Source organism: Apus apus, chromosome 4 (genome assembly GCF_020740795.1).
Source record: "Apus apus isolate bApuApu2 chromosome 4, bApuApu2.pri.cur, whole genome shotgun sequence".
Classification (NCBI taxonomy): domain Eukaryota; kingdom Metazoa; phylum Chordata; class Aves; order Apodiformes; family Apodidae; genus Apus; species Apus apus.
In genome coordinates, this window is record NC_067285.1 from 22,109,786 (window position 1) to 22,132,285 (window position 22,500).

At 40.2% G+C, this 22,500-nt stretch overlaps 1 protein-coding gene across 3 annotated transcripts in view; it reads left to right on the plus strand.

The window, feature by feature from the left end:
* Nucleotides 1-13: 13 nt before the first annotated feature.
* ADK (adenosine kinase) overlaps nt 14-22,500 on the plus strand; it is a 282,611-nt gene continuing 260,124 nt past the window's right edge. For 2 of the 3 annotated variants that reach the window (XM_051616394.1, XM_051616396.1), the window contains exons 1-2: nt 14-107; nt 15,764-15,838. In XM_051616394.1, the coding sequence (XP_051472354.1) occupies nt 52-107; nt 15,764-15,838 (131 nt within the window). In that variant the 5' untranslated portion in view covers nt 14-51. Of the gene's footprint in view, nt 108-8,725; nt 8,865-15,763; nt 15,839-22,500 lie in introns of those variants that run through there. The other variant, XM_051616395.1, reaches the window with a different exon arrangement.

Consider the following 22,500-nt stretch of genomic DNA (forward strand, 5'->3'; position numbering starts at 1 on the left):
GGCAAGCGGGCCGAGGGGAGCGGAGCGCGCTGCACGCCGGACGGCGCGAAGATGGCAGCGGGGGAGCCGCAAGCCAAGAAGCTCAAGCTGGAGCAAAAGCAACTGAGGTAACGGGCGGCGGGAAGCGGCTTTTCTTCACCGAAAAGCCCCGCGGGAACCGGAGGGTCGCCGCGTGCCTCCGTCGGAGGACGAGACTCGTGCCGCCGCGGTGCGCGGGCAGGCACACCGGCAGGCACACCGGCAGGGTCTCGCCGCGCCGCGCGGAGCGGGCGGCCCCGCGGCGGCCCCGGCTGCACGTGGAGGCGGGCGGCAGGGCCGTCCCGCTGACGTCTCGGTGCCTCTGCTTCTGCAGCCGCCGTCCTGGCGACCGCCCCGCGGGTACCGGTGCCCGTCTCCGGCGTTTGCCCGGAGGCGCTACCGCGGGACGCCCCGCGGAGGGGCAGCGGGGGAGGGAGGGACGGGGCGCCTGGTGCCGTGCGGCGGCGGGTGTGCGGGAGCCGGGCTGTGCCCGGGGTCGGTCAGTGTCAGCGCGCCTCTGAGCTCCGGGACCGGGTCGTGGGGTGAAACGGTCCTGCCTGCAGCTGCAGCAGCCCGTGGGGAAACGCAGCCTGGGTTGTCACCCCCTGCTCTTCGTCTTGGAAAATATGATCTGAAAGCCCCCATTAATCCCCTTGAGGGGGTCTGTGTCCTCCTTAGACAGGAATTTAGTCATCTAAACATTCTCGTTAGCAGATAGAATTTCTTCAGGACACGTGGAATATTTTCCAGTGTTTTCATATTGAAATAATCTGTGCTTTTTGTTATACTTCCTTATTGGCATGATCACTGTGTAGTATCACTGAATCCCATCTGACTGATGGCCTGCACAGAAACAAGTCGTTTATTTTTAAATGTCATAACAGGAAAGGTTTCTCAATGCGGGAAGTGCTGTCAAAATGAGTACTGAGAGAGCTATAGTGGAGCGTTTGTTGGTGCCATCTCTGGTTTGTTTTCTCAAGATTATTCAGACATGAATATAATTGTAAGATAGCGGATCTGCTTCCCAGTATTCAGTGTATGAAGAGGATTAATGACGTAAGGTTTCAAAGCTCCAAAATTACTTTGGCAATGACTAATAACTTTCTCAAATATAGCATAGAAAAGATGTACTTTAGTACTGAGATGAGAACAGTCCCTTTCAGTACTGATGTCCTTAATGAAAGAACTAATGCTATTAAATTTGTCTAAGTCAGGGTACTTGCTCCTTTGGCAGCTGACTGACTTTTCAAGTCTAATAATAGTTGACAGGCTCAGCTGCAGATAGTGGAAGAGGAAAATGTAACTGAGCCCTGAAATCAAATAAATGGTAGGCTGCAGTGTACTGTTGTATTTAAAAAGCAACAGTTATTTCCATGGGCCTTAATGCAAGGTGAGGCAAGAAACTGGCAATTGCAATGTTTCTGTTTGTAAAGCTTATTAGAAGAAACTGCATATTACCTGTTTAAAGCCTGAACATGCAAAATAAAAAAATTGACAACATTATTGGAGTGCTTAGTTACAGATATAAAGGTTATTTATAACCTTATAAGGCCAGGATGGCATGTTTAGATAACAGCTGATTAAACCAAAAAGAATAGTTTTGTAAGGTATGATAGATAAAACACGAGGAATGTTGTTAGAACTTGTGTAATCTAATTCTCTTCCAGCTTTGTTTCATAGGAGGAGAAATGCCATAGTTAGCTAGTAATCAAAGCTAATTTGTGCTGTGGGTTGCAGTTTGGACTCATGAAGCGGGTGAGGTGGTTGGACTATGTTTGGCAGATCTCTGCACTTGTTTGAACGTAGTGGCAAGAATGTTTGTTTGGCCCAGTGCTGCTGTAGGACTTTGTCCCTTGTTAAAAGCCAGTACAAAAGGTACTAGAATGGTTGAGGTTCCTTGACTTTGTTGTGCTTGTGAGTTAATGGAAAGCGCTGCTACATATGCTCGGAGTTATTGGAAACAGTTAACCTACAGGTTAGAAAAGAAGTGAACAATAACTTGAAAATTTTGGAAGATAATAACTTCATATTTGTTATACCAAGAATTAGAGAAGAACTCCTTGTTCTTGACATCTAGATCTGAGACTCTCCAATCTTCTCTTCATAAGACCATGTCTAAGAAACTCGACAAGGATAATCTTTTAGCTTACTTATTCTCCTAGACAATATGAACCTGAATCTTTCCTGTGGCTACCACAAAAAGTATTTTAATATAAAGAATTATGTAAATTATGTAAATTACATTCTGTTATATAAGCCACACCTTGTCAACTATTAAAAAATGTTTACTTTCCCTATATATTTTTTCTCATTTCTCTCTCAAAGCATCATCAGGATAGATCATCAGATATGTGTATATATATATTAGTCCCTTTTGATCCTCTTAGGCAAAGGAAAGCAAATATTGCTACCTCATGAGGTAGGCAGAGCTGACCGGGTTCAGCTAAAGTTGTTTGAAAGCAATACAGGATGACCGGCTTTTGCTACCCAATGAGCAGAACACAAAGCCCCAGACCCAAACTCGCGGTCCCAGCTCAGCAATGCGTTGTGCTGACATTACCCTGCTGGGCGGCAGGTTTTGCATTGTCTTCATTGATGGGTTCAAATCCCTGCTAAAACCAACGGCTTTAGGCAAGGCCATGAATGCCTGCCACGTTGTTTCAGGCTTCTGACTGCATCTCTTCTGTGTGAAATAGAATATCATTGTGTTTGTAGACTGCACTGTTTGAACAGAAAATAAGCTTGCAAAACTGCAAACAGCTTGTGTGGTAGCATCAACTTACTAGAAACATGGTGAGGCATTTCTTTAGAGGAGAATTACTATGGATTTGTGCCCTTTTATATTTGGTTTGGTTTTATCTTGGGAGTCTGTGAAAACCACAGCCAGACTTCTGCAGACTGGTATAGTTATGAAAGAATGTTGATGCTTTCTGTAGGAATGGTAGAGCTTATATGTGCATTCCTGTATAGAAATATGCATGGGTGCAGAGACAAAAAAATGAACAAACTTATGAAATCCTCTGCTGCTGCATTATGGCCTTCTGGCCGTTCTGCAGCTGCTGAATTGATTGAATAGTCATGACATGGCTGGCTGTTTGGACAAATCAGTTTATCTACAAGAAGACAATGTATGTATTGAATATGGCAGATACTTTATACTAAAAGTACAAAATACAATATTCCTCTTCTTCAGTTGGTATTAGACATCTCTTCCTTTTCAGAATAAATTATCAGACACACTGTGTGGGTAATTGTTACCAAAAGCAGTCCTTTGTCATTTCTGTTCCAATAGATTTTAGACAGCTTGATAGTGGTGACTGTAAAAATATTGCTAATTTAATGCATTTTAAATTTTCTTAATAAGCTGACTTTTAATTTAGTTTATTCCTTGCTCCGCTCTCTACAAATGAAAGAAGATTCTGAATATCTTGAATTAGCTGTGACAAAGCATTCCATTAGAAATTCGTATATCATTTTTCTTTCTCTTTTATTATCTCTGCTTTTTTTTTTTTTAATTTAAATTTTACCTCACTCCCATTTGTATTAATTTCAGTTTCTGTCTTCATGCCTTACGCTTTTTTCACTTTCCCTCTTCTCATATCTGTAAATATGGGTAGCCTTTTCCATGTCAGGACTCTTTAAGGCCTCAGCACAAAGAAAGATCTAAAACTCAAGCACCTTGCTGAGTTTGCTCCCAGAAGAATAAAAGCATTCGATGTTTTCTTGAGATGGAGATTTAGGCCCCTGTAGAAAGCAGGCAAACAAATAGTTTTTAAGGCACTAGCAATAGACTTTGGTAATGTTGCTTTATTTAGGACATAACAGCAGCAACCTTCCCTTCAATGTTCTGTTGACAGAAATAAATCCAAAATTGGAATCACTTGCAGTAGGGAAAATACCTTGCTCTTACAGTTCAGGTGCTCGTTTCCATTGTTCAGATAAGTGACTCTCAAATTACTGTTTAGATTAACATGTCTTCACCTGCCCTTTTGATGGAATCCTGTGGGATTTCTCAGTGTGTCTCGTATTTCCACAGTTTTGTGTTCTTGTATTGGAGAAACTTTTTACAGTGTCTTCCTTCTTTTAATTAAAGTAATTCCTTGCTTTATGGAAAGGAGTGTGTAACCTGAGGAAAGAGGAGGTCGTGGGAAGGCTCTGTCTGCTCTGGACCACAAGCATGGCTGGTGTCCCTTTCTTTCATTACTGATGTTGCCTGCAGCGCACCTGGCCTGAAGAGTCATACTGACGAAGAACGATAGTTTAGAGATTATAATCTTTGCTGGTAAGCTGCAGAAATGTACACCTCTGACTTCGTGTGCTGCCTACCTGAAGTCAACAGGACTAGTCTTGTCCCTAGAGCTGCTTGCATGCTTGATTGCCTGTGGGAGGGCAGACAGTGCAAATATGCCAATTTCATAATGAATCTTGAAGTTCCTGTGAATTTTTCTGAGATTTGTGAGTTCCTTCTTTCTCAGCTAATGAAGCAGCTTATGTAGAATTACTTGTGTGATTGGATCTACTAATATTACTTGTAAACAGACAAGATGCCTGAAAAGGAGACTTAAGTGAATGTAGAAGTAGTTGAATATGGTTTCAATGCAATAGAGTGAAATGTGCTTTTTGTAGAACAAGACCTTGGCTTACTCTGTTGTTCCTGAGGTGTATTTCATGCAGAAATATTTGAAGTAAAACTTTGGCTTGTGATTCAAGGTTGTGATACTGAATTTCAGTAGTTACTTACACAGGCAGGGTACACAAATATTTCACAAAACCCATTTCAGAAGCAGGGAATGGGTTGCTATCTAAAGGTCGTTAATTAGTGTTTGCTGGCAATGTATTGGAAAACCTTATCGTCTTGACAAAAGTAAATTGAACTTGCAGATACAATATGAGCACTAGGCTTTCTCAAGGCTCTTAATTTTCTTTTTTTTTCCCTAAATTGTTTCTGCAATTATTTCAATTTAGACACTCATATTATTTATATAAGAAATGTCAAAACATTTTCTGTGAAGGAAGTCTTTTGAGTACTACTCAGAATTCAGTGAAGGGAAAGGGATTTTTTTCCATTTTGAATTGTAATAATTTCTGTAATGATTGTTTGGCCATAGTCAAAGCTGGCCCACACTACTTGCTGGCTATATGCTACCTTTGGATTTAATTTACAGTGAAATGTTTTTTTGTTGTTGCTGGTTTTTTCCATGTACATCCAGCAGTACAAAGTTGTAACCGTCTCAAGGGCTAGGCCATTTGACTAGAATAGGATAGAAGAAAAGTATAGCTGTCTTCAATATGATGGAGACACAGTAGATTTATAGCCTTCCCTTTGCCCTTACTGCTGTATGTGAAGCAGCAATGAAATAAGAGAAATTATGCTCTGGAATTAAAAAAAAATATAAAAAATTAAAAAAAAATCAGTGTAATGCTTTGCTAGTAGATCCATACAGGGTAAAAATAAACTCGATATTTTGCAACATAAAATAAAATTCTCTCTGTGGAAAAGTTTTCAAAACAACAACTGGTCTAGTGGAAAATGCATGTAACCTCTGCAAAATGCTGTTATTGGAAGAGAATTTGTGGACTTCCTGCTTGCTTCTCCTATTTTACAATGTCTGCTGAGGCTATTATGTAAAAGATCATCCTTCTGTCTTGCAAAGATAGACGAGTTGGCAGTTTATCTAAGATTAACCTTAGTTTTGTACTTTGAAGAAATGGAGTTAAATATGAAGGTTAATGGAGAACTTTTTTGTATGTTCTTTTAACTGGATGGTTTATACCAAATGTTTGTGGTGTAAAACATAACACATTAGTCCAAGGCAAAGGCCTAGATTGCCTATATCTTGGCTATACAAGTTACATATGTATAACATGTATTGTTTCATGGATTACTTCAATAAAATGCAATTTTAAAAGTTGTCACATGCATACCTGGTGTTATATCAGATTGGGGTACAGTTATTTTTTAATTCATACCATGCTTGAAAGAAGGCATTTTAGTGAAATCACCTGAGGAATAATTGTTCATCATACTCAGAGGAACCTCATGGTCATGAAGACTTTCTCCTTACTGTAGAGTATCAGAAGCAATCGAGAAGAATTGTGGCTAGACCCTGTCAGGTATTATATAGTTTTAGATGGAAAAGCTGTGAATTCCATATTTCTCTCAGGGATTTCTGAAGCAAAAACACTTGTGAGGACACAGGCCAGCTGCCCCAGTTAAGAAGAGCAAGTTTGGAAGTTGTCAGGGAGGCTGAGCAAACCCAGGTTGGCTACCTAGCACATAATTTGATGCGACTTTGAATTGAATTTATGGCACAAGCATCATAAAGTTAATTTATGAATGACTGTGATGAATGAGCATTGTTCTAGAGATAACCTGGGTGTTTTTGCTCCACTTATGTGTCAGAATGTCTAGAAGTTCCCCGACAAATGACCGAAAAACCCATAGTGGAGGTGATGCCTTGATGTCAGCAACCGTGGAACCTGTTGCTATGTAAGAGTACAAGCAAGATGACTGGGCACTTGGGAATAGTTGGAAGTTTATAAAGGGCTATTGACCAATGCTCTTGAGCATTTTGTCCTACATGCCATTTCATGAAAGGCTGTTTAAGTTTTTATAAGAACGCCCTTTTGGTGCTATCTTGCTGAACTGGTAAAAAGTAGGAAACATTTGATGGTGCCTCATTTGAACTCTGTAGCTTGATATTAATAATATGCCATTGTATGTTGCAAATTACCATAAATATATATAATCTTAATATATTATATCTATTTTCCTTTACACATTCTTATGTGCTTATTAAAGCCAGACAATTATTTAAGAGGAAATCTACATATATTTTTTAAATGTTTTTATTATTTAAAGTACAGCCATGTATTTTAAAGACCAAGCTGTGTTGTTACGACTATTGTTATATTTCCATGTGATGGGATTTTCCCCCATTTTCAATTACAAAACAAGGTTTGGCTAATAGGCACTGAAATAGTTAAACTAGGAGTGATCTATTGTTCAGCATGATCATTATTTATCCAAATACAGTATTTACTTCTTGTTAGAGGTCAGAATCCTTCATTATTATTTGGGGACCTGTTGTACTGTGTGTTGCAACAGTAAGAGGATGGATGCATTTCCCACTCCAATTAGTTTGACTTTTCAAGACCACTGACACACTTCAATAATGAGAATTTTTAAAGTGGTGATTAATTTTTGAGTGTCCAGTTTAGAGAACCTAGGAAATTTGTCCTATTTGGGGTATTGAATAGAAATATGCCTGTTGTCTTCATGTGACACTATAGGTCTTTGGGCATCATGAAGATCTAAAAGTTTGACATTGTCTCTTCTGAGACACCTAAGAATCAGAAATAGTTTAAAAGTTTGGCTTTAATTTTTTCTAAATACAATATTACTGTTTTGTAGATGGTAGGGAAGCTAAGGCTAATAATAATCACATGATTAGGAGGTTGTAACATTTAATTATTCAATTAGGGGTGACACAGCAGTACTTACCAGAACAACATGGCAAAAACAACCTCTTCTGACATCAGTTTCATGATTCACTGTTTCTGGTGCTGGTAAGTTAACAAAGTAAGTGCCAAATCTGCACAGAGTAGCAGTAACTTTGGCAGCCAAATACAGTGCAAGCGGGTAGGAAGAGCAAAAACAGGAAGATGGCTTTACCGATGCTTTTCCTTGATGATACGGCAGTGCTGCTTGGATGTCAGGCACATGAGAAAGAGGTTAGGCAACGAAGGGCTGCCCTTTCTTCCTTCACAACAGTGCCAAACGGGCCCACATCTCATCCGCGTCTCCCCTCTTGGCCTCTGGCAAGTTGAACAGATAGAGTCACGTCCGGTAGCTGCCTACCACAGGTGGCTGCCAGGCGCGCCAGCTACCCGGGGATAAAATAGATGTTCCCCTGGTACTCAAGCGAGAACCCGCATCTGCACGGCGGCGCGGGCACCGGGTGTTCTCTGGCGGCAGGAGCCGGTGCCCGGCGGCGGAGGGAGGCTTCATAGAAGGTCACCTGCGGCAGCGTTGAGCTCTGACCCAACACACAAATAAAAAGAGTGAAAACGCGTTCTTGAGTGTATAAAAACCGCGTGTCGGGATAGGCGTCAGTCAGCGGCCGGGGAGAACGAGTGGTCCCGTAGCTGCGGCGGGAGGCCCGGGGCGGGAGCGTGGGCGCCGACCCTGGGAGGCAGCCCCGGCCGGGGGCGGTGGGGATCTCCTGAGCACGGCACTTCCCACCGCCCTGTGACAGCTGAGGGACAGCGGTGCCGGGGGCTTCGCTGGCCATCTTTAATGTGGGCAGCAGGGCTAGAACTCCGCATCTCTTCGCTGCCTTGATTAAACATTTTTTTTAATTAGCACTGGTGACCAGCTGTGCCTCCTCGGAGTGGGGGAGGGAGGTGGCAGGCGAAGGAGGTGTGTGGGAGGCGCGTACTCTCTGCCCGCAACAAAGATGGCGGCCAGGGAGCCTGGGGCGGCGGGCGGGCGGTGCCGCCCGGTACCGTGGTCTTCCTGACCGGGGCGCGGTGCCGGTCTCCAGCGCCGCGGGGTCGCCGCCGCCTCCCGGGCCTCCTCGCTCCCCTCCTCCGCGGAGGGCCCGGGCCCACCCCCGCTGGCCGCCCAGCCAATGGCGGCAGGCGCGGGCGGGCGGGGCGGGGCGGGGCGGGGGAGCGCGGGTGGGTCGGCCGGGTGGCGGCCCGCGGCTCACTCGCGGCTCCCTCGCGGCTCCGGCGGGTGCTGCAGCCGTCGCAGCTGTTGGTGGGTACCGGTCGGGAGACGCCGCCGCTGTCAACGGGGCTCCGCTGCGGCCGGCCGGGCGGGGAACCATGCCCACCCTCAGGTAACACCGAGCCCCGAAGAGGCTCCTGCAGCCCAGCCTGCCGCCCCGGGGGAAGGGGCGGCGGGCGCTGATGCGCTTTTGCTCGCGGGCTTGGAGCGCCCGGCGCGATGTTCCGCCGGAGCTCGGCTCATCCCTCCTCCGTCCGTGTAATTTTAGGCTCTGGGGTAGCGCGGCTTCGTTCCCTCCTCTCTCTGCGCCTCGAGTTGTTTTTGGTGCTGCACACCCGCGCCCCCGAGGCGAGAGGGGAGAGCCGCGCCGGTCTCTGCCGGCCCCTCCGCCCGGTGGCCCGGGCTGTCACCTGGGGGGGGGCGCGCGGAGTTCAGTTGGCGGGCAGATAGATGGTCGCGCGCCGGCGGGTCCGTCCGTCCGTCCGCCCCTGCCCGGTGAGCGCCCCCAGCAGCGCTGGGCCCGGCCCCGGGGGGCGGCCCCGGGGGGCAGCCGCGGGGCGGCGGCCGGGACGTGGCCGGGGGTCTCTCTGCGGCGGTGCCGCTGTCACAGGTAGCGAGCGCCTGAGCGCAGGCGGCCGCTTTCTGCGGCGCGGTCTCGCCGTGGGGGTGAGAGGGAGGGTGTCGTGGGGCTCTGGCACCCGCGTTGGAACCCTACAACATCGCTGTAGCGTGTCGTGACTGGGACCTAATTTTAAATGAACCGCAGATAACGAGAAGCAGGGTAATAATGACAGACTAGACTCTGAGCAGTCTATTGGAAATGTGGTGGTGTCAGTTTGTCTGCGATAACTAAAGAGTGACAAACCCTTAACATCGAGTGAAAGGAGTTGTTACGACCCGTTTCGCTTCCTAGAACACTTCATCTTAAGATGGGGTGGTCTTGTGAAGTGAACTGGCAACCTTCACCATGTAGTTATTTTGATCAGTCCTTCAGTTGCTAAAGAAATAGCTAGAATTGCAGGCTCCAAGTCCAGTGGTCATTCAAGGCGACTCCCACCTCTTCTCTCCACTCTCAAAACTCAATGTATCAGATTTCACACTGTCTCTGACCTACAGACGGTAACTCTTTGAAATTGCAGTAGTATTTCACTGTTGGAGCTTGTGGAGTTCGTGCAGCTGCGTAAGGAGCTGGGTGGTGGTGGAACAGCTTTTTTAACCTGCGGCAGCCTGGCTTACGTAAGGCCAAGGCTTGAGGCTTGGCTTCTAAGTTGGAACCTGTGAATGTGCCACTCCAGGAGACTATGAGAGTTTCATAATAAATGAAATCTTCACAGAAGATATTCCACTGAAGTCAATATATAAACATGTAACTTCTTAGCCATATAACTGCCTTTACTTCAGATCTAAGTAAGCAAAGCATGTGAGCAGTCCCAAAGGCTACTGGTATATGTAAGATCTGTATGCTAAACTGATTTGTGATGCAAGGGAAATTGTCTGAACTCTGGAATCATGCAGTAAATACTTGTGAGGTACTTTTAGTGTCAGTAAAGCTGTGGTTAACAGTAGTGTAATCTTAGTTACATTTATGTTGTGTACATAACTGTGATGGGAGAAGGATGTTCTTAGTCAAGAGCTCATAGCTCTTACAAATGCTATGAATCTGGTCATATTGCTTTTTTAACTAAAAGTGTAATTTTTTTTCTTACACTTAAATCTTGTATTTATGGGGTTTGACTGTGTTCCTTTGTGACTGAAAATGATATGCTGAGAATAAACTTAGAACTTGCCTTGATTTGCCTTACTTTCAAGGACATAATCAAACCCTGTAGGAGTATTAACATTTTAGATCTTTGGAAACCATTATATTAGTGAATGGAAGTCAAAGCTGTTATGCAGTTGGGACACCTGAATGTCTTAATCATGTTGTATGAAAGCTTTCTGACTGTAAAATGTCTTAGTATAAGAGTTAAATATTGAGTGCACTTTACAGGTACAGGGCAGTATGAGACTGTTATAAAGCAATAAAAAAGCTCAATTTTTCGTCTTCGCTTCCTTTACTATTAAATAGATGAGATTATTTTTGTGGCAGAAAAAACAGGAGTTTGTTGGTTTTTTTTTAAGAAAAAAATGAGAATCTTTTTTTTTTTTTTTTTTTAAAGCAAGACATGCTTTATCCAAAGGCTCAAAATATTCCTCTGTTTCTGAGCCGGTAACTAATAATATATTTCCACTGATATTTTGGTGATGTTCTTCCACTGTAGTGCACAACAGCATGGGTTAATAACAATTTTGTGTGATAGTTAGATACCATACTGCTAATGTTTAGCAGCCAACTTGAAGTGGGACTGTATTTTTTAAAAAATCCTGCAGCAGTAGAGCATTAGTAAAGTACAACCATAATATTGGGCACGGGTTGCCAGATGGGTTAGTTATGGTTAATTTTGTTGCCTTGTAAAAAGTGATTGAAAGGTAGCTCAGTACCGATAAGGGAGTTTTTTGTTTTGCTTCATTCAGTTTGGTTTCACTTCATTACTTCTGCAACTTATGATAAGAATAATATGTGAAACACTGGTTATTTGTGAAAAATCAATGATCTCACCACTTTCCAAACAAAATGCTGTAATTAGCAGGTGAAAATTTATTAATATTTAATGAATTACATTGCTTGAACTTAAATTGCAACTAACTCTTTGCTAGTCCAGAGTTAAAATGGCAAATTCTTAAAATATATTGCTTGTTGTTGAGAGTTAGAAATGCAGAGATGGTGTACATCTAAGTGTTCTGTAAAGAAAGTTGCCTTTTTTCCTATAGTTTTGCCTTCTAGATGACACTGTATTTCTGTGACCAAAAAAGTTTTATGTTTGTATGAACATATTATTCTTGGTTTAGGTTTTAAAAATATATATATATATACACTGTACATATACATATGTGTTCTGTGTGTATGTGTATGCATATATATACATACACATCCACTGGCTGTGTATGGTCAGTTATATGCCTTAATTGGTGTAGGTGGAGGAGCTGTCACTTGTTTCTGCCACAAAAATAATCTCATCTATTTAATAGTAAAGGAAGCGAAGATGAAAAATTGAGCTTTTTTATTGCTTTATAACAGTCTCATACTGCCCTGTACCTGTAAAGTGCACTCAATATTTAACTCTTATACTAAGAGGGCCAAATGTTTTTTTGCAATAATTTAATTGAGTTAAGCAAGAACATCCTTCACAAATGATTAGATAGCAAGAATCCTGTGCAACAGAAGGGACTGCAGGGAGTCCAGCAGACTGTGGACTTCCTAAGTGTTTGTTCTGTGTTGCAGAGGTGTATTTCCTAAATAACCCATGTATTGTGAAATCTCACCTTTCAAGAAGCTGTTGCTGCTATATTTTATGTCTAGTTGGTTAGAAATGATCTATGTAATTGTAACCAAAGCAGGTGTCCCGTGTGACTGAACAGCACACACAGGCCAGTAAGGTTCACATGTGCTACTCAAAGTGTTAAACTTGTGAGGATGTAGCCATTTAATATCAGTTTCTTCCTCCAGATACTTGTAAACTTAGCATTCTCCAGGATCCTAAATATTATCTTTAATTTTATGCTTTTACAGTATGTGGCTTTACAGAATATATGTTGTTGGAATTAATATTTTTTTAAATTGATATTTTTACCAAGGCACAAACTGTAGTGAAGAAATTGCTGTATCTCATGTGGTACCACAAAAAATGCAGTAGTGTAACAGTGCAGATACTTTCCAGCCCCTCAATAAGGGAAGGGTGATTTGCACTGCACTGAAATGTAGCAAGTGTTAGGTTAATCAGGTTGAACGGGCTAAAGATTTACACAGCTAAGTGGTTCACTTAAACAGTAGAAACAGTAGCCTTTCCAGATTGTGATTCACAAAGGTTGTATCAGAAGATACTGATCACAGTGGTCATCTTAAATGTCTGCTTGAACTTGTTGAATTTTTAAAGCTTCTGATTTGGAAGGATATTGTTTAGAATCTTCCTGTTTTGGCCAAAAAGGTGTTTTTATGAAACACAGTGTCAGGCAAGGAGTGACACAACTTCAATCTCCAGTAAAAATGAAATGTATAGACTTTTTTTTTTTTCCCCTTTTTTTCCCCCTTTTTGCCAATGGAATGTTAATCTCTAGATTTAAGCATGGACGCTCTAGTTCCTTGGGATTTGGTTAGTTCAAACATCTAGCTGAAACAACTGAAAATGTAGAAATACATGTAATTTGAAACACAAGGCTAGCAATTTGTATATATTGGCTCATGTATTTGCAAAAATAAGCTGTGTTATCAATCTGTGTACCTCTTTTCTTCATAGAAATCAAACAGTTAAGGTACGTAAAGTTTTATATGTTTGAAAAGTTGCCAAGTTTTGCTATCCTACATTTGTTTGTGAGAAATAACTATACTGAAGTTGGGGAGACTTTGCCCAGAAGTTTCAGGGGAATGTTTCTGAACATACACTTACTAGTCTAGTGTAGCTACCCTTGGCTTTAATATTTTCCTTCCCAGATGGCATCATACTATACAGTCTCTGGAATACTTAAATGGGAATTATCATAAAGTACTGTGGTAGAAGGAAGGTTTGGGGATGGAACAGGACTTGTTCTATGCAATTTAAAGAGCTGCCTGGATTATCTTGAACTGAAAGTGGTAGTTCTGCTGCTGTTGGCATATTAGCAGTTTATGTGCACGATTTGCTCAATAGAGCTGCTCTGGATCCTAAACCAGTACAAAGTTGCTCTTCTGTTGCTTCAAGTATATTGACCAGTATGTTCTGCAGCCTGTTAAATGTTTGGTAGCTCCTATTTTACTTTTCTCTTGAAAAAGTAACTTCTTCAGAGGTAGTGACCTTAACATGTCAGCTGTATTTACGAGAGTTTTTGAGGTTTTCCTGGCAGTACATTTAAGTGCTGATACTTGTCTTATATAGAAATTATCTGTTATATGATTATTTTTTTCTTAAGGGTAAGTGTAAAATTGTTGATGCACAGAAGTTCACAGAATGTTAAAATTAGCTAAACATCAAGTACAGGAGCTTACAGTTCTGGACAAATCTGCATTCAATGCTTAAAATTCTGTTTTTTCTTAGTCCTGCAATACTACTGATGGAACACTTATTTTTTTAAAAAGGGGAGAACATTCTGTCTTGGGGGTCCAGCTGCAGTCCCCTCTATCCTTGTCTTAATTGTCATATCTCTCCCTCTTCATTTCTTCTTGCTAGAATTAATTTGATTAAGCTACTTAGAACAATCAATATTTCTTTCCATGCTGAGATGAGTATTTAGTGAGTCTTACAGATTTTTAGTAAGCAGATGTTACCTATCTGAGTTAGGAGTGAGCTGCATATTAGACAAATATTTGTCAGCTAAGGTATTTTCATAGCAGTTGTGAGAGGAAGTAAAATAAGGAGTTTGCAACCTCTGTTGGACACAATTCATGGGATTGTTCTGTATAATCTGGTTTCTGCTTATTTTATATCTTTTTTTCTTAAGCTGCTGGGTAGAAATCAATTAAATCTGTCATTTAGTAGGTAGATGTTGAGTCTTCTAAAACATTTACCTTGTTCTAAACGGGCCACAAGAGTTGAAAACTCACTTTCTTTGAGACTCAGCCAACACATTTCTGCAGCTTTGGATAAACTGCAGATAGATATTGGATCCAACGGATGGAGAGATGGGGAATATGCATTCTTTGCAAATGCTTGTTAGTCAAGAGGGAGATACTGAAGGTGGCTAGATGAAGGGCTTGCCTTGTCATTTGCAGGCAGCAGGTGTTAGCTTAGCAAGGAATGTGATGGGTTTGGAGGTAGTTTGGTGTAGTCTTTGAGAACAGCTGCCTTCGCTCCTACTTGACATTAGGCCATGTACCTAATCCTTTGGTATTACTACATTATCACCCAAGTATGTGCTATTCAGGAAAATGTAACACATGGTTTCTGAATGAATCTAAAAAAGGGTTAAAGCTAGCTCTTTCAGCTGTTTACAGTATCTCTGATGTCTTCCTTCTGTGTGGCAGAAGTCATGGTAATGAATTTCACATACTTTAAAAAGTACGTACATTCTTATCAGTAGACAGCTACACTGTTCAAAGTGACTGACAATGCAGAATCATCCAGTATCTCTTAATTTCAATTTGTTAAAACAGGCTTAAATTGTTAATTATTGGTTGGTAGCAGAGTAAACTCAGCAACTAAGTCTGCTCAGTGAAATTCCTGTTACCTTGTCTGATACTCCCCCTGTCTAAAATCTGGTATTACAACCAGCATGCATTCCTTTTAGACTACAGAGTGTAGCATGCAGCATTGATTCTTTATCATAGAATCATAGAACCGTTTGAGTTGGAAGGGATGCTAAAGAGCATCTAGTTCCAACCCTCCTAAACCCCTCCCACTAGATCAGGTTGCTCAGAGCCCCATCTGGCCTGGTCTTGAACACTTAAAATTTCAACAACTTCCCTAGGCAACGTTTTCCAGTGTCTCACCACCCTCACACTGAAGAATTTCCTCCTAATGTCTAACCTAAATCTTCCCTCTTCCAGTTTTGATCCATTCCCCTTTGTCCTATTGTTACATGCTCTTGTCAAAAGTCCCTCCCCAGCTTTCCTGTAGGGCCCCTTCAGGTACTGCTGTGAGGCCTCCATGAAGCCTTTTCTTCTCCAGGCTGAACAGCCCCAGTTTTCTCAGCCTGTATTCATACGAGAGGTGCTCTGAGTCAATGACAGCTTAACAGAGTATATACCTTTGTATGTTCTTGACTACTTGCAGTCTGTATCTTGATCCAAAAAAATTATTGTAGGATGGTTCTTCACTCAAATTTGACTCTGTCTATATGCCAGGTCTCCATGTGACTGCCATACTAGGTAAAATGTGTATCTTTTGTTCCTTAGCTGTATTCAAGAAAAACTTTTATTTCTAACAAATAAGTCTTCAGTGTATTACACTAGGAACAATAAATTAATGCTAAGCTAACTTAAAATAATTGATTCTCTTACAGTGAAAATGTCCTGTTTGGAATGGGAAATCCTTTGCTTGATATCTGTGCAGTTGTGGACAAGGACTTCCTTGACAAGTAAGTCTTGATTTTTAATCTTTTAATGTCAGTTTTGTTTCCAGAATGATGCCTATGAGAAAATGGAGGACCATCTGCTTGTGTAATGCAAAGTTTGTGCAGATCTCTGTGGGATTCTGGCCTTATGCTGAAGGAAGCCAACATTGTATCAGTCATTTGATTTTTCTAGGTGAATGAAACAGTGATGGTAAATGAAAAAACATCAGTGTTTTCACGTGGTTTTGCTACTTACTGTTTTCTAGCAATTATTTATTCTTTTCATGCTATTTTTGCTGGCCTTTAATTGGAAGCAGTCATCAATGTCAGTCAGATTTAGGTAAGAGGTAATGTGAATACTCTGTGTTACTTTTGATGTTCTATTACAGCTCTCTTCTTTCTTCAGTGATGACTTTGGGGCAAAGAAGCCATTTCTGTAATACACCAAGAAAAGTTGTGCAAGGGTGCCTTTTTTTAATATTAAAATTTATCAGTCAAGAACAGCACCACTTCTTATCATGTGGTCTGTTATCTTGCTTAAGTCTAGTTGTTATGCTATCATTCATATAACCATATCACTGAATTGTTTGTATCTTGCTGTTGGCATTAAACTTATTCTCTGATCGAGTGAGATGTCTTTTTTAAGGGATGTAGTGTATAGTTGCTCTTTTAAATCCTTCTGCATGAACTCACTTTCTTCGAGTTGTTGCCTCTTTGTTTCTCTTGTTTGCAAGTGATCAGTTCCATTTCATGTTTCAGACTGCTCACAGTTTATTCAATTTTTTAAGTGTTAATTTTTTTCTTTAGTCGCTCTTGTAGTTATTAATGGGAATGCTGAGACAAGAATACATTTCACATCAGCCAGTAAAGAAGAGGTGCAGAGTTTTTATTTGTGAATGTGTACTGTGAGCCACAGTATTTTGTTATGAAGCTTTTAAAAGCAATAATTTGTTTTTGCAACGGTGTTTTATCACTCAAGTTTTATCTAAAGGTGTGTTTAAGTGAGAGCCTGAGTATTACAAGCTGGAGGCAAAAGGCAAGAATGTAATGGAGCGTATCAATCTCAAAAACATCTGGAACTTAGAATTCTCAAGACATAGACTTGATGGCTGAGAAAATAAATTATTCTGATGCAATTCTGTGCCTTATTTCTCTACTGAAATAACTTGAAAACCATTCTCTGAACATAAATAATGCCCTCACCCTCAACCCAACAATATTCCCCAACTAATCCTTACAAATTACTGTTGTAAAACAATATAGATCTGTATTACAGCAGTGAAATCGTGCAAGAGTGCATTGTGCTTTTCACTGTGTGTGATATGCTCTGCATAATTTAATTTAATTTTAAAATTAGAAGTATTCTGTACTCAAATTAGAGTCCTGTCAGTTAAGCCAAACTATTTCCTGGAACAGCATTTGCTCTGTGAGTAATTCTTTACTGCCAAAATGCCTTTGTGGAGTATTGTGTTATTTAAAGCAATAAGCAGTCCTCCAACAAGTTTCACAGGGAACCTGCGGATAGTGTGATAGCTCTGGTAATAACCTGAAACCTGAGAAGCTTCTCTACCTTGTCCACACATACCTGATTTTCATTTCTAGCTCCCTGTTTGAGTGTATGCATAGTAGTCCATTTAACTACATACAAACATGTTTCTACTCTTAAGTCCAACTACCTTTTGCAGTACATCCTGAAATGAGAATAAATTCCCATGCTTCCTCAGCTCATGAAAAGAGATTAAATAGCAAACCTAACTGTAGAACAACTGCTAGAATAAAGTTACCTATCCAAATATTGCAGGGAGGTGCAATAACATAGGTGTTTCATGACTGTGAAGCATTTGACAGTTTTCAGTTACACCAGCCTAGTATCTATGTTTTTTCTGGTCAAACAAGATGTGCATCTGTTTCTATCTACGTATTGTCAGCTCTTGGTATCTTGGCAGTGATTGAGTAACTCTGCAGTTTGTCTCTCACCTGTTCAGCTGGATGGCCATGTTTAATAAGGAAATTGGGCCAGCTGGGTCCTTACTTGAGAAGGCAGCTTAGTGAAATAAGGAAAGAGTTTAACTGTAAACACCCATAATTATTTTATATATCAACTTTATCAGTGTTTCTGTTAGTTTATCCTTCTCTTTTGTATAACCAGTTTTGAGAGTAAATACCTTGGGTCAGAATAAAGGACTCGATGTTGCAAGATTAATCAATGCATATTGTCAGTCAAGTCAGAAGTGATTCTTTCTTTGCTCACCAAACTCAGGTTTCAACACAGTCTTAAGTTTTCAATGCAAAACAAGCCCTTCCTCAAAAACACATGCTGGAGTGAGCTTGAAGACAGAAAGACAGGTGGTGATCTGTATTAGGAGGTTGCAGGATCAAAGAATACACAAGCTGCAGATATAGATATAGCTGCCATATTTAACTGGGAGAAAAAACTTTCAGACTTTTCAATTTAATTTTTGTCTTTACTTTGAGTTCTTCATCAACCCTCTAGGACAGGTTAATGGGTTTTTTAATTGTTTTGAGTTGGGGATTGTGTTATATGTCTGCACAGTGCTGAACGTATGTAAAGTACATAGTAATTTTCTAAGTTGTTATACCTGAAAATTTACCCCCTTTTTTTTTCTCTTTAAGATAGTTTGCTATATAATTTGCCATTGTTTAAATAATCCATGTGAAAGATCACTGCTGAAAATATCAGCTACATTGGCTTGTTTGGCAGAGAAGCTGAACATCTGAGGGTTCTTTATTATCTTGGGTTTTGAGTTGGATCTGTAGAAGTCAGTGTAGCTCATCCCAGGGTATGACCATAGAACATTGTTGAAGCTGTTGAGACAAATTGCATCATTTGACTGCTGAGAAGTTATAAAAAACTTAAGTGTTTGCTTACAAAAACTTAGGGTAATGGCAGCTGTCTTAAAAAGGTCCTCGTGGTGCTAATGTGCCTATAGATTTGGTAGCATTCCTGTCAACATAATTAGAGCCTTCTACAAGCCTGATAATTTCTCTTAGTGTGTTTAGTTAAGTGTGTAGTTTAAACAAGTGAAAGATTTTAGTTAAGCTCCACTTGGAAAAGGCTATTTATCCTATGAAAGGACGAAGTTCTGCATGAGTAGCTTAGATTTTTTCAGGTATACTGAGGTTGAGCAATGATTATAGAAGACCTTGTAACTACTTAGTTACCTGTAAAATAAGATGTTATGTGTTCATGAAAAGGAAATATTGCACTCCTTGCTATCACTTACTTTGTTGTGTGTGTTCACTTTCTTAAATAATTGAGTAGTAATAAATTGCAAATCACAAACTTCATTTTTTTTAGTATTCCATTTCTTCAGAAAACCTGCTAATGTAATATATGCCAATAGAATATGTCTATTTCTCGGATTAATTGTTTTCTTTAGAATAACCTTGAGACACATGACAGACACATACACCTTTTCTGTGTTTTCCCTTCACTCCCAACTAAAAATTTGGTTAACAAATCTTTGGGAGTTGTATTACAAGGCAAATGATGAAATACTGGGTTCCCTTTGACTCCTCAATGCATACAAGAAGCCCTAAAGAGCTCTATGAATTGTGTGTTTGCTTTTAGCTAGGCAATAATATTAAATGAAAGGACCCTTGCTGAATATGTCTTTGATGGAAGAAGCTGGGTCTCTCAGCAGAGAACTGAAGTCAATCCAAACCAGTCTTTGGAGGTGGCACTTAAAACTTTTCATCTTGGAATTTTCTTATTGCACAATTACAGGATTGATTTTTATTGAGGATACTGCAGATAAAAAATTACATTCATGTTCTGGGTATGGTTTCAGGCATTCTTTTTGATTGTAGGGTGATAAGATGCAAGTTTAATATTGTTTTCTATTCCTATCCTACCTCCCTAAGCCAAAATTTCCAACAGCAGAGTTTTTTTCTAGTTATTATGGTAATATAGTGAAAAAGTTTGATCACTAGTGAGTTGAAGAATAGAAAAGTCCAGGAAAAAAATAGCAATTATTTGTCACATTCTCTTTTTTTTTTTCTGTAAAGACAACTTCTTAGTGATAGCATTTTTGAAGTGGTTGGAATACCTTCAGCTTTTAAAAAAGCTTTAGTTATTAAAAAAGTAGATATTTAAATAAATTGTAATGCTCATTAGTACTTGATTGTTTTTGCTGCATTCAAGTTGGGCAATTTGCCATCTCAATAGCTTTTCTTCCCAAGTTATGTGTATCAAGATGAGAGGGATTCTGTCCTTCCCTTGAAATTAGATACTAATTTTTTTACACTTGTTTTTAGTAACTTGCTGTCCCTATACAATGTACAAATACCACATCAGTCTTCCTGTTAACTGTAACCTAAGCTATGAGGTTCTTCTGCTGCTGTTGATCTCTGATACCGTGCTTGTGCTTTGTGACACGTAACCTCGTGCAGGCCTGCTTTGTGTGTTGTCTCATCTTGTTCTGTTTCTTTCTGGAGTGTTGGACCTATGGTCTCTTCTGTAACCACAGGGAGAGGGTGGAGGCAGCCTGTCTTCCTCTTAATTACTGGTGTTCTTGTTTTTCTTTAGTCAAGGGCTGGAGAAAGGTAAACCAGCTGTTTGAGTGGTATTTTATTTTTGTCAGGGTGGAACCATCAATAGTCTAAGTTACTGCAGACAAGGTCTATGTTTTAGACTTCAGGATGTCATGAAGCCTGCAGTTCCCTGATAAGATGAGATTCAGTGCAGAGCTGGGGACAAAGATTTTTCATTTTACAAATTCTTGATTCCCCACATTTAATAGGAAATAGAATATTTCAGTGAAAGTGTTTTGTGTTGGTTTTTATTTTCATTATTATAATGAGATTCAATGATGAATTCATTAGTCACTGGTAAATGTTTGTGTTGTATGGCCTGCTATGCCATTAGATTCTTATTTTGACTTGTGTTAAATACTACAAACAGTGCTATATCTTTCAGGAAAACTCAAAAATTGCACTCAAAAAATCTTTGTGTTTACAAGCTGCACAAATTAATTTTAACATACAAATTGTCTTCAGTTTTAGTTCTACTTTAAACTTACAGGTTTATGTCTTGTCATTTTATCAGATGAAGACTAGGGTGCTGTGGCCAAACAATTCTGGGTGGTTATTTTTCCAGCTTGCTACAGGAGTTTATTTTTTTCTTGCATTTTTTTCCCTTGTTGTAAGGTGACAGCAGAAGAGATTGTTCAACAGAAGCTTAATCAGAGACGCACATGGTAAAGCATAAAGGGCAGCATACAACTGCCTAATACAACAAGCTGTAACAAGTGAACATTAGCAAGAAGTTAAAGAAGTACAAATATTACCGTGGACTTTTTTCAATCCTTATATTGTTGAGGGTATGTTTTTAGTGTTGTGGTTGGTTCTTATTTTTTGTAGGCAACATGAGCTTCCTGCTGGTAGGAAGACAGGCAATAAAGCTAATTGTAAAATTATGCTGTCACTCTGGTCAGGAAGTGTGCAGTCATCTTCTTTCATAAGAAGTGAAACTATGACCAAATTCAGTGCCTGACTCCTCGAAGTAAAGGTGGGACACAGTTTCAACTACTATTAACTAACATAAAGTTAACAGAAAACCAAAAATGGTACATGGTGATGCAGTTGTTTCAATCCCAGTGTCTCTTATGTGGCTTCAAGCTAGCATAACTTATCTGTTCTTTTGCAAGACAAGAACTACAGTTACAATGTAAATATTTTAATTTCTAGTATTTATATTTCCTCAGCCTTCCAGTAGAAGAGGCAAAGTGGTTCAGAATCTCATGTGTCTTTTGGAAACTTTTTTGTAGAGCTGCTGTGTGAAAGAGATGGAAGACTTTCCACCAAATCTGATTGCTGTGATTTCATTTTTGCATTTCATTGAAGCTGTTTTGGCTTTTAGTTGTGCTTTTGATGTTGTGTACAGCAGTACTGAGTAACAACTTAAGTACTAAGCAGAATGCAACTGTTAATTGTTTTAGATGTGTATCCTGATAACATACAATTTCAATGTCAATATCTGTAATACTTTAAATCTAGGTTGTAATTCCAGAAGGTTGGACTTGGAAATCACATTAACCATCTTCTTAAGGAAAAAAAAAAACCCCACAAAAATTCATGTTGCCACTGTTGCAAAATTTAGCTTGTATGAAATCCCTGACTTATTTCTTTAGCAGTTTTTGTACTAGGGCATGGTTAACTAGCATATATGAGCTATGGCAAACTGTAGAGTTGTATCAAGATATTCCCCCATTCAAATACTAAATTAAAGTTGCTTGGTAATTGCTTGCATTTTATTGTTTTGAAAGCACCAACTACAAATTCCTGCTTTACCTAAAAACATCTGAGATGTGGCAGACTTGTTTTCAAAAGCAGGATATTACAAATTTTAGATGAAAATTAGGGTAAAAAGTTAGGAAAAGAAGCCTGGCAACTTCACAAAGTAGGAAGATATTTTGAGTTTCAAATTTTTGCTGACTCACAAAAATAGAATTGCTCTGAACACCTTTTTCTACAGCCAGCCCTGGGACAAAACTCTTACAAGCAGCCAAATCAGGAAGCTCTTTTGGGTTGTAAATTACAGGAACTGTCCAAATACCTCAGTCCCTTTTTCCTCTGCCAGATCTCTGGATGTCTGGGCTTGATGTTGTGGCTGCCATTGTGGGTAGAGGGTTAAGATACAATCAGTGGCTATGACTAGAGGCGAA